General features: G+C 37.6%; 1 protein-coding gene and 1 long non-coding RNA gene across 2 annotated transcripts in view; one reads left to right on the forward strand and one right to left on the reverse strand.

The window, feature by feature from the left end:
- ASTN2 (astrotactin 2) overlaps nucleotides 1-12,828 on the reverse strand; it is a 1,124,306-nt gene that overhangs the window by 419,358 nt on the left and 692,120 nt on the right. Inside the window, exon 14 of the mRNA XM_072631748.1 lies at nucleotides 996-1,120. Within this exon, the coding sequence (XP_072487849.1) occupies nucleotides 996-1,120 (125 nt within the window). The remainder of the gene's footprint in view (nucleotides 1-995; nucleotides 1,121-12,828) is intronic.
- The window catches only part of LOC140519063 (uncharacterized), an 80,026-nt gene that overhangs the window by 9,372 nt on the left and 57,826 nt on the right, over nucleotides 1-12,828 (forward strand). The gene's annotated exons all lie outside the window — the stretch shown is intronic.

Below are 12,828 nucleotides of genomic sequence, written 5' to 3' on the forward strand. Positions count from 1 at the left end.
TGATGGGCAGTGGTAGATGCTCAAATTGAAGCATTCAATGGAACTCCTGGCTTCCATGTTGCACAGGGCCTAGCCGTAGCAGCAGAGAGACAAAGGGCAATGTGGAAAGAATGAACTTCAAGTGAGAGGCAGCAATATAATGGGGGAGTTGGGAAACTTGGCAGGAAAAAGGAAGAAGGGAGAAGAGATAGAATTGTTTTCTGGGGAAGTAAAATATATTTAAAGTATATGGAATTCCTACTCCATGATGAATCTTGTGTTTGTTTGTTTATTGTTACACTGAATGTTCTTACAAAGATATTAGTAAAGAAATAAACTTGGAAATGGTAAACTTTTCAGATTCTGATGCGAGAATCAAGCAAAATGGTGAAGGGGAGAGTATACTGGATATGAATTAAGAGGACCTGAATATGAATTCTGCCTTTGACATTTCTTACCTGTGGTAGCTTGGGGAGGTTACTTATTCTCTCTGTGCCTTAGCTTACTCATCAACAAAAATTAGGAGATTAAACCAGATGATGTCTAATGTCTCTAAATCTATGATCCAGGCTCTGAAGCAAACTTTCATATCAAGTCAAAGCTATTTGAAGTGTTTCAGAGGCCTTTTAGGGAGGCAAAAATACTGAAATCAAAGTGAGGAATGCTGAGTAAAGAACATTTATTAGCTGTGTGAGACAAGGCAAGTCACTTCCCTGCTCTGAATCCCATTTTTCTGATTTAAAAACTGGAGTTGATATTTATGATATCTACTTTACAGGGTTGTTATTTTGCTTTCTAAACTCTGATGTGCTATAGGAATATGAGTTAGATTTCATTTGCTTTTCTCCCTGTGTCAAGGATGACACTATGTCTCAGGACTGGAGCTTCCCCAGACTTTCTACCCATGTAACACAAAGGAAGAGGCATCACTGAATGAGCAGGGCTCAGGGCTGGTGGAGAAGAGAAAGACGAGACAGTGTGAAGGGAGGATGAGGGGAAGAAAAATTGGGTCTTACCGGTGAGCATCTGGAGATCTGGAAGAGGCTCTGAGAGTACACCTCGGCACTGCTCCTCCACAGGCAGTGGGATCACCATCAGCCCGTCAGCCAGCTGGGGAAAATCCTTGATGAAGTTGTTTTCCCTGCAGAGAGGAGCAGAGATATATTCCAAAGCAATGGAACAAGAGGCTTTGGGAAAGAGGGGGCAAGGCTCCACTCTAAATAACTATAGGACCTCAGTGTAGACCTCTTGATGTTAACTGGCAGGACTTGGGAAGTTGTGCCTTTGGCTTAAATTTTAAGGCAGCCTGAAATATACTTCATTTATAGCCCCAAAGAGAGGAGAACCTGTTTCTTGAGATATTTTTCATTTTTTCTATTTCTTCTGTAGTCAACTAATTACCCAATATTTATTGATCACCTAATTTGTAAAAGGCATTGTGGGAGATTCAAAGCTATATCTGACACAAACCAGCCCCACAGGGAGCTTGCAGTCCAGTAGGGAAGCTATGACATGTATATATAAAAAGATAACCCACAATGCAAGATGTTCTACAATAAGGGTCCAACAAGGGACCTATCATGGTATTGAAAGAATCTTGGATTTGGACTTAGAGTCTCAGAGTTGGAAGAGACCTCAGAAGACATCTGGATTAATTTGCCCTGAACAAAAGTGCCCACTACAACACTACCAAGAAGTGGTCAACCAGATTTTGCTTGAAGACCTTTAGAAAAGGGAAGCACATGGCCACTAGAAGTAACCTATTGTACATTTGAAAAGCTCCACTTGTTAAGGAGTTTTTCCTTATATAGAACCTAAATCTGCCTCAGCAACTTCCATGCCCTGCTTTTCATTCTGCCCCTACAGCCTGAGCAGAATAAATCTAAAGCTTCTCTCCCTCCCCCACTCCCAAGCAGCCATTCCAATAACTGAAGACAATTACTGTGCTCTTTGCTAAGTCTTCTCTTTTCTGGGCTAGACATTTCCCATTCTTTTCATTGATCCTCATGTATAGCACAATCTCAAGGCCCTTCTGCATCTTAGTCACCCATGCATGGGTACTCTTCTCTTTACATTCATATCTTCCCTTTGCTTCTTCCTATCTGTGTAACCGTGAGAAAATTATTTTGTCTGTGTGGGCCTCCATAATAAGAGGAACAACTGGCATTTATAATACACTTTAAGGTTTACAAAGTGCTTTGCACATGCTATTTTATTTGGTCCTCACACCAACCCTGCGAGGTAGATGGGATTATTAACCTGTTGGACAGATGACGAAACCGGGTGAGGGAAATTCATTGATTTTCCCAGATCCCACAGATAGTAAGTCACTGGGGCAGGATTTGAGCTCAGGTCTTTCCGACTCCAAATCCAGCACTCAGTCTCATATTACTACCAGTAGCTTCACCCGTAAATTTGAGAGGTTTGGACTAGATTGTCTTTAAGGTATCCTCTTGCATCAAATCCCATAATTCTATGTTCCTATAATTGTATAGGCCACAAATGCTACAAGAGTTCAGAGGAAAGAGGTAACTATGAGTTAGGAAGGCAAAGAAAGACTTCCTAGATGAGGAAGGACATAAATTGGACTTTGAAGAAAACATAGGATTCAGATGGGTAGAAAGGAACAGGGGAGTGGTAAAGAAATCAGAGTGTACATGACAAATTGGATACCCCAGGGCTGTCTACCGGACTATCTAGAAATTTTCTGTCACATAAAGAAGCTTGCTCACACTGTTGTTAACTCATACATTACTGCTTTCAGGAGTATTTTCACTTTGAAATTATTGGAAAGGAATGACTTTCTAGTGGTAGAATTTTAAGCAAAATTCTATGAACTGTAAGTTTCCCCATTAGGTTGTAAAATTTTAAAATATAGGGATCATGTGTTATTTATGTTTCTGTCTCTCCTACGGACTATCAGAGTACCCACTATGTAGTAAGTGCTTATGGATAGGGACAGGGACTCTGTGTGTGTGTATATATCTTTTTTAATATGTAGTTTACATTGTCCTCCCTCTTAACTGATGAAACCCATAAGGCCAAAGTCTGAGTTTTTACTTTCCCCAGTGCCTGGCACATAGTAGATGCTTAGTAAGTGCCTATTAACTTGACACAATCAAGGTGACCTTCTTAGTATCCATCACATCATTCCTAATAGAAGGCTACTTTACTTTATGAATCTTGTTGATTTGGCCTTTTCATCATATCTATGGGAGAGGATACCCAGTATAGCAGAATGCTGGACTTAAAGTCAAGTGATCTGAATTTGAGTTCCAGCTCTGATATTCAGTGGTTGTGTTACCTTAAGCAAGTCTCTTAAACTCTGTAGACCTCATTTTTCTCATCAGTGAAGGGGGGGGGGGCGGTAATAATATTTTTACTAACCACTTCACAGGGCTGTTGTGAAAAATGCACTCTGTAGACCTGAACACACCACAGAGATGGGAGCTGTCATTCCTATCATCATCTTCATTGCCAACCCCAGCTCCTCAGTCCTCAGTGCCAAGAGTCAATTTGTTCTTCTAATAGACTTTCCCCGTATAAGTATTGCTTGTGGTTGCTGCAATTACTCCTAGCCTCTGGAGCCTCAGGGAGGGAGGAGAGAATCAAAGGGAGGGGGATGTTTATAGCTCTATTTCTCCACTTGGCACAAACAACCTTGAAGTTAAAAACAAAATGAAAAAAAAATGAAAGCAGGCCAAACAAAACAAAACAGGTACAACCAAAACAAGCCCTTTGAAGCCTGTCTCCCAGAAAGTTGAAAGGCAGCTGCAGAGAACTGAGAATGAACGTGGTCACGTTCTTTCTATGGGCTGTGGCTCCCCTGGCATCAGAGTACCCTGAATCAACCATTGCAGGCAGGAAGGTTTGGTTCTTTCTCAGGAGTCAGGACAGAATTCCCAAACCAGATTTCATTTTAAAGGAAAATGATCAATGATGAGGGATGGTATCCATCACAGAGGTGATGAGAATCTGAGCATATGGGCTAGAACAAAATGAGAGCATGATGATCCTTCTGTTCTACTGTTTGGGCCATTTGACAGTCCTTGCCTGGGGTTGCTATGGGGGTGTGCGTGTGTGTGTTTAAAATAGCTCAAATTAACTAATTACAGCAATATATAACAGTGGAAAGAATCAAAGCTTCCGAACATGAGAGTAATTTTTAAAATATATATATATATATATATATTTAAACAAACAAAAAAAAGACATAAGTCTGAGAATCAGCAGACTGGGGACAAATTCCAACTCTGTCACTAACTTGACTTTGAGAAAGTCACACTCCTTTTCTCAGCTTTATTTTCTTTGTCTGTAAAGCAAGAGGGCTGAATTTGATGAGATGTGAGGTCCCTTCTACCTCTATGGCCACATGCTCTTTTACTTGGGATTGGCCTTGGTAAGCTTCAAATTTTCCATTTGTAAAATGAGTACAACTAGATGATTTCTGAGGTCCTTTTCATCTGTAAATGAAGATGATTGGACCACAGATTTAGAACTAGAAAAGATCTTAGAGATCTTCTAGTCCAACCCCTTTCCTTTTACAAAGGAAGAAGTGAGACCAAGAGAAATGAAGTGATTTGAGCAAAGTCTCATAGAGCCAGGATTGGAAGTCAAAATCCAAAGTCCAAATCCAGAACATTTTTTTCCCCTTTGTATAACAATGAGTAAATTATAGGATTATGAAATTGAGAGATGAAAGGGATCTTAGAGGCCCTCTATTCCAACCCTTTCATTTTACAAATAGGGAAAATGAGATATAGCCATGTTAAGTGACTTGCGTAAGGTCTCACAGGTGTCAGGGTCCTGTGAGTGCCTTGCTTTGCCTACTTTCGAGCTGTTTTAAAAATCATGTGACACAATATTTGTGAATGCATTTTGTAACCTGTAAAGTGGTAATATTTGTATAGATGTGACTGGATATTATTTTCATCACTGTGGTCAGTGATAATAGCTACTATCCCAACTAACCATTTCAGCACCACAGAACATCGAAGGTGTTTTCTCTAGCCAGAAACTAGGTAACTGCAATTTGGGATTCAACCAGCAGAGGGCTCTAAATTCCTTTCCATTTGCTTTTCTCTGGCAACCTTGGCAGCCCTTATCTCTTCCCTGGGATTTGTCCAAAAAATCCTTTCTTTTAGGCTTCCCAAGAGCACCCTAGAAAGGCTAACTGCATCTTCTACCTGCTGGCCTGGTAGAACTGGGCACCAAAAGCCAGAAGGAGAAGGAGGAGGAGGGAGAAACAAAACAAAATAGGTAAAAAAAAAAAAAAATCACAGAATTTGAGAGTTGAAAAGAAGCCTGGTGGTCATCTACTCCAACCAACACTTGAAAGGAATCTTTACTCTAGTATACCTGATAAATTGCCCTGGAATCTAATTGAAAGACCTCCAAGGATACGAAGCCCACCCTCTCTTGAGGCAGACCATTCCACTTTGGGGCAGCTCTGGAAGATTTTCTTGTCATCAAACCCAAATTTACTTTTCTGTGACTTACACCCATTGCTCCTGACTCTTCCCTCTGGTGCCAAACAGAACAGCCTTTCAAATACTTGAACAGAGCTATCAAGCTACCATGACCCCTCTGAGTCTTCTCCTTCCTTGGACTAAACATTTTCTTTAAGCCAATCCTCCTATGGTGTAGATTTAGGGGGGATAGGGAGGTAGGGGAACTAGGGTAGGAACTTGGAAAAGAAGGGGTATATGATCTCATTTGTATATCACTGAATTTGAAGCAAGAGATTTGGTTCAGAGGAACTGAACTCAAAATGTCTATTTTTCTAAACCCTCACTTTCCTTATCTGTAAAATAGAGCTAATAATACTTAATTCTACCTACTCCACAGGATTATTGTGAGAAACAAATTGGATGATATAGTCAAAGCATTATGTAAAATAATTAGTTATTATTTCTGAATTAGGGCATCCCCATTCTCCAACCCGTGATGGAAGGGTGTCACAGAATGAACATTGGATTTGGAATAGGAAGGACCTCTTTCAAATCCAGGCTGAGTTTCTTCATTTATAAATGAAATACAAACAATGATATTTATAATATCTATCCCAGAAGGTTATTTTGAGAATCTAGTGAGCTACTGTACATGAAGCACTATATAGTTATAACATTAATATCACACAGTAGAAGTTACTGCTTATATAAATAATCAGTTGTCTCATCTATAAAATGTGAAGGGAAACTGAATTAGGTCATCTCTAAGCTCCCTTGCAGCTCTAAATCCTATGATTCTATGACATAGGAAAATGGATCAGGAATTTTTTTTAATGATGTTAAAAAGGTGTATGTACAGAGCACATGGATGCCACAAATGGATTCTCTCCTTACTGTGACTATTGAACAATGTCTTTGTAGAGCTCAGACCAGGGCAGACAAGGTGGACAGCTGCAGAATTTACAGAGGGCTTTTCTATGAATTCTTTAAAATGCAGATTTCTCAATGCAATTCTCAAGCACATGAAGATTTAGGTTCCATGGATTAGGTATGGTTAAAACTCAGAGCTCTAATGGATAATTCTAGACCTTTGTGGGCAGGCAGCACTGAAGCCCTACAGGCTTTCTCAAGAATTTACTTTGTCAACAGAAGGCTAAGCAGTACAAACAAGGTGACGAGAATACTAGACTCCTAGGTCTTAGCACTAAAAGACACCAGGAGAGTTTAGCCATTCTAGTCCCTTGCCTTCTGCCAGGTAAGGGATGATTTTTATTTTGTAAATAAAGCGCCTGGAGCCTAGAAAGTCACAGAGTCTTAGATTTGGAAGGATGTTAAAGGTTATCTAGTAGAACCTCTATGGAAAGCTGGCACCCTTATAAAAAGCCTCTGAAAAAATGGTCACCCAGCTTCTCCTCTAACATTTCTATTGATGGGAAACTTATTCCAGTATGAGGCAATTCATTCCATTTTTAGGAGGTTGTAATTGTGATTTTTTTCCTTTACATTAAGCTGAAATTTGTCTCACTGTGACTTCTACCTATTATTCCTAGTTCTGCCCTCTGGGGTCAAGCAGAAAAAGTTCAATCTGTCTTCAATTTGACAGTTCTTCAAATTTACAAAAGTCCTTTATAAATCATACCTTGTTGTGATGTATTTTATGTGTAGAAAGAAAAAAAATGCAGAGTTCAGCAGACCACAGTAAGCACTGACCATGTATCTGTCAGTGAATCTAGTGTATTGCCTTTGTTAAAAGAGAAAATTATTTATAATTTCCATCTCCACAAGTATTGACCCTTAGCTTCAAGGACCAACCATTGATGGATGCCAGATAATTAAAAAGCCAAGCAATATTTTAAATGTTCAATCTACCACCTATTACGTGCCACTGATTGTTCTCCACCACTATTGGCAGCCAAATGGGTGGTGGTAAATCAAAATACCTAATTGTGTCTGCCCAATGATGAATATTTTCTCTCTTCACAGATTTCTGAGAGCCAAGAGGAGGAAGCACTAAATTGGGGTAGACAATTGTCACTTAAAGTCATTTTACTTTGTATCCTTGGATTAATCTAAGAATTTCGAGCTGGACAGGAATTTGAAGATCAATTAGACCATGTAGACCAATTAGACCATTTTGTAGATGAGGAAAATAAGAGCCGGAGAGATAAACTGATCTGCCCAAGGTCATATAGACTATAAGTAGCAGAGTCAGATTTTTGAACTCAGATCCCTTGACTCAGAATCCAATAATCTGATTATAACAAAGTAGAAGAGAAAAAATTTAAAAAAAAACAATAGTAACCTCCCTACCTTTCCCCTACCCCTTTTCACATAACTGGATATCCATGCTGGATATGAAATGATATCAATTCCCTGAAGCAAAATAAAAGAAAAAAATAAGCTTAATGAGGAATCAGTATTTTGAATATAGCAGCATTGAGTATTTATTGCCTCCAGGAATAAGTACAAACTTCTCAGCATGGCATTTTAGAGACTTCCGTGATCTGGTTTAAATTCAAGGTGATTCTACAAACATTTATTAAATGCCTACCATGTGCAAAAGCAATCTTTTCAGCCTTATTCCATACTTTTTTCCTTTACTCATTCTACATTTCAGCCAAACTGAAGTTAGTTTGTCTTTGCCTGAATTCAACATGCCATTCTCTACCTACAAATATACATACGTACATACATACATACATACATACATACATACATACAGCTGTCCTTTATGCCTGGACTATATACTCAATCCTTATCAGCACTTCTCAGGATCCTTGTTTTTTTCAAGGCTCAGATCAAGTACCATCTCTTCCAGGAAATCTTCCTTGATACTCTCCCCATTTCTCTGTGTTTTCTTCTTCCTTATCTGTGTTCATGCCATATTCCTCCCAGTAGAAAATAAACTCATTGGATTTAGAGATTATCTCAACTTCATCTTTACATATCATAATGTCACCTACTCAAATGCTACTGAATTGTATTAAAGCAAGGGTTAACTACAGAGGTGAAAACCAGTTTATTTACAGGATACTTGAAGAACTAATAAACACTTTGAAAATGTCACTTGTAAATTATAAAGCTCTGAAATATTTCTTTTAAAAAACCTCTAAATATCCAATAATTGACAGCAATGACTTAGCCAAAGGTCAGAAGATCACAAATAATTAAAAAAGAGAAGGAAAATCCTAATATTTCTCTAATCTTAACTGATCCTTTCCCTAAAACAAATAAACAAACAAACAAAATACCAGTGATCAAATTAGATATTTTATAATAGGACATTGTACCAACCAGAAGAGGGATGCCTGGATTAAAGCAATGTCTTATAATAAATGCCATTATGAACTATTGGCTTATTAAGTGACTTTTAATTTTAAATGTTAAATCTCTGAAATTTGGCTGATGCATGGAAAATAAAATAAATTATTTATTTTGGTTTCCTTGCATTTTCTTTGACAAACGAACAGTATCTTTTCAAATCCTCCCATGAAGGGCATGATGAAGAATGATGAACACTTTATCAATGACTAAACACAATAATCAATTATATTAGACAGACAAAAAGTAATAGGAAGTTCTCAAATGTACTCTGTAGACTAGACTACTCTGTTTTATGTAAAAAAAAATCACTGGGCACTTGGGATTCTAGTAATAAAATGGAAGAGCCAAATGCTGAAAGCTTTTTTGTTTGTGTTTTATGTTATAGAATTCATAACCTTAACCCAGCATTGAAAAAGATGATTTCTAAGTACAATATTAGTTTATAAATTAATTTTCTTGATTGTTATTGGATTTTCAGGATTGTGATTATATGATTTAAAACCAGAAGTTTCCTTAAGAATCATCTAAACCAATCCTCTTCTTGTACAGATAAGGAAACTGAGTCCTAGTGAGGTAAATTGACTTTCCCAAGGTCACAGAGATGGTAGGGATCAGAATCTTTATTCAAACTCTGGCTTGCTGACTATATATCCAGTTTTCTTTTTAATGCACTACTGAGTTTATCGGTTTTCTGGGCAACAAAGTTTGAGCTGAAAATGTCTGAAATTAAGAAAGCAAAATATTTCTCACTGTAATTCAACTGTATCCCTGATATTGCCTTCCCAGAGCAAATGAGGCAAATAATTTGGTGCATCATTGTTATTGATGGGAATGTTTCTTTAAGCTTCATTTGTGCCTATGATGAGACTAGTTGGTAGTGAATTGACATTACAGATTCTTCTTTGACAATAATAAGCTAGATATTGTCCAGGAGAAGATGACCAGGATAGTAAAAGATCTTGATCCCATGAGGAATGATTGAAGAATCAGGGGATGTTTAACATGGAGAAAAAAAGACTGAGAAGGGACACATGGCTGTGTTCAATTATTTAAAAAGCTTTCATGTGGAAGAGGGATTAAATTTGTTCTGTTTGGCCCCAGAGGACAGTAAAATGGGTAGAATTTGCGAGAACAAATGTAGACTTGATGCCAAATGGAAAAAAAATCCCAATAACTAAAACTGTGCAAAATTATAAATGGCTATCTTCAGAGGTGGAGGGGTACCGCTCCTTGGAGGTCTTCAAGCAGAGGCTGGAATAATCAATTATCAGGTGTGCTCAAGTGAAGATTCATTTATTTTTGGATTGAACTAGAAGGGTCACTAAAGGCCCTTCCAACTCTCAAATTATGTGGTTCTGTGATATAGTCATTATTATTTGGGAAAAATGATCTAAAACAATGTGAAACACCAATCCAGGCTATGGCTGTGCAGCAAGTATGGCTGGTAGAGTACAGAGAGTAAAGTAAAAAGTCAAGCTTTCTTTAAGAAAATAAGTTTGTCAGATGTATGCCATGTGCAGCACACAATTTCTATCAAAAAGGTATAAATGCAGTGAATAATGTGGTTATTCCTTTTATTCAAAATAGTATGAAGATTTTTCATATTATTTTCAGGTTCCATCAGGTTCCTGGGAAATGTTAATGAACACATTACAGATATATCTTAAAGGTCATTCAAAAACATGCTGGTGTTCTAAAGTAAGATCATTCACGTACACACACAGCACCACACAGAAACTTTTAATGTATTGAATAATATTACAGCAAATATGTCAGCAATTCCAGACAAGATTTTATGGCCCAAAGTCTTTCCATTAAATACACCTTATTTCTTTGCTCTTTAAAATGTGGATCTAAATCCTTTGTTTTATGTGACCTTCATTTCAAACACATTTTCAATTTTTCTGATTATTTTGTCATTTGTGTTAAATTCTGAACCATACTGATACAATTTATAGTGCTACAGAGTAATAGATCAAGAGCTGGAAGGGGACTTAAGAGGTCATCTGGTCCAACTTCTTCATTCTTATAAATGTGGAAACTTAGGCCCAGAGAGATTAAATGACTTGCCCAAGATCACACAGGTAATATGTGTCAGAGGCAAATTTGAATCAGGGTCCTAAGACTCTAAACCATATGTTCCTCTTCCACTATTCCATTCTGTGGTGGCCAATAACTGGAATCCATGAATGTACTTAAAAATATTGGTTGAATTGTAGGGAATTTTGAGCATACTACACCAAGGTGTTTATTAATTGAAGGTCTCTCATTTTCTCTATTTTTTTCAGAATATGAAATGCTTATAACTTTTAAATAAACAATAAAAGATACATGTCATCAAGAAATGAAAGTAAGCTTTATGTTAACTAACAAGTACTCTTGTGTACAGGTAAAAGAAACGTTCCTTTTCCAAAAAATAAAAAACCCAACTTCTTAGATCTTTAGTTCTTTTCTAGTACTACATTCAGAATTTAAAAATTAAGTTGAATTAAAATGAACCACACACAACTCATCTATGAGGTATAGCAAGGACTTTGATCAGTTGCAGAGAGCTTCAATCAGGAGCAAAATTTACTGTTTCCCTCAAATCAGCAACAGCTTGTGATCTTAGCTAGCTTGGTGGCTTCTGTCCAAATATAACAACAACATTACATAATTATTCTAATGTGTATGGGTGTGGGTGTGGGTGTGTGGGGGAGTTGTATGTATGCAGTTGTATTTATATATGGTTGTGTACTTATGGTTGTGTGTGTGTGTGTGTGTTTAAAATTTGCCTATTACTGTTATATTGTGTAAAAGGAGCTTGAGAAAATGGAAAGTAATAAAGAATTTTTCAAGATGATCTATGCCACGAGATTCACTGTCAAATCCAAGTTTGCTTTCCATCGAATATATTGTAAAGTGCATTAATGGTGATGATGTAATGAATGATTGAAGCCATTAAAGAAGAAAAGTTATGTTATAATCACTATTGCATTATCTGTTTTATCTATATATAAATAGCTATGGTATTTGTACTACCTTCCTCATAAGACTGTCATGAAGAAAGCACTTTATAAAGCTTGAAGGACTTTTAAGAGTGAGCTATGCATTTTATTTTTTCTTCTGGGTCAATGTGGTATAGTGAGAAGTATTAGATCAGAGGACCTGGGCTCAAATTGTACCTATCCTACTTAATTATTTGTGTGTTAAATCATTCAGCCTCTCTGGATTTCAGTTTTTTTGTCCATAAAATGAAGTAGGTGGATTGAATGATCTCTATGTTTCCTTCCAGTTCAAAACTGAATTTTACCTTTAAATTTAAATGAAGAAAGTATGTTCCTGATTTCATTTGTTTGGTTGGGACGGGTTTCAAATTTTGTTCAGGATATAAAAAAATATTTTGGATCAGCTGTGTTCCAGATATAGTCTCACCTGGGCCGCTGGCTCCAGCTCCCCCTTCCTGATGAATACTGTTATAATCACTGAAATTCCACTAGCTCCAGCCTAGAAATCTTCCCTGTGGGATGATTATATTAATAGCTCACATTTCTATAATTCTTTAAGTTGGGTGAGCAAAGGAGATAGCCTCTTCTTACAAACAAAGGAGCTAGGCCAAGCCTTCCCTTCTTGATTGTGTTAGCTGGAAAAGGACCAAAGCTTCTCTAACAGGGTGACCCCACAGAGCCCTTTGCCCTAATGAATGCATAAAGGATAAGAGAGAAGCGTTTCTGTGAAAAGGGGAGACAAGGAAGACGGACAACTCTTTTAGGGTTCTGGACATTAGGAATGCACAGGTAGGTAGGCAATGTGAGAATTTTTCCAGTCAAGTTGTGGGAAATCCTGTAGCTCTGGGAGCTGCAATAATTACATTGGCACCATGGACAGCACCAAAGTAGAAAACTCAGAAGATAAGAAGTCTGGGCATACAGAGATGCTGGAGTCAGGGAGAAAATAGTGAGGTGACACTAATACAATTCATCAAGGCCCTCTACTTAAGCAGGGTCTATCATTCTGAGAACACTCTTTACTTTTTTTTGGGGGGGGGGGAAGGTGACGGAAGGAAATGGTGCTCACTTGAAACAGGTCTATAGTG

The sequence above is a fragment of the Notamacropus eugenii genome, chromosome 1 (genome assembly GCF_028372415.1).
Source record: "Notamacropus eugenii isolate mMacEug1 chromosome 1, mMacEug1.pri_v2, whole genome shotgun sequence".
Taxonomy (NCBI): domain Eukaryota; kingdom Metazoa; phylum Chordata; class Mammalia; order Diprotodontia; family Macropodidae; genus Notamacropus; species Notamacropus eugenii.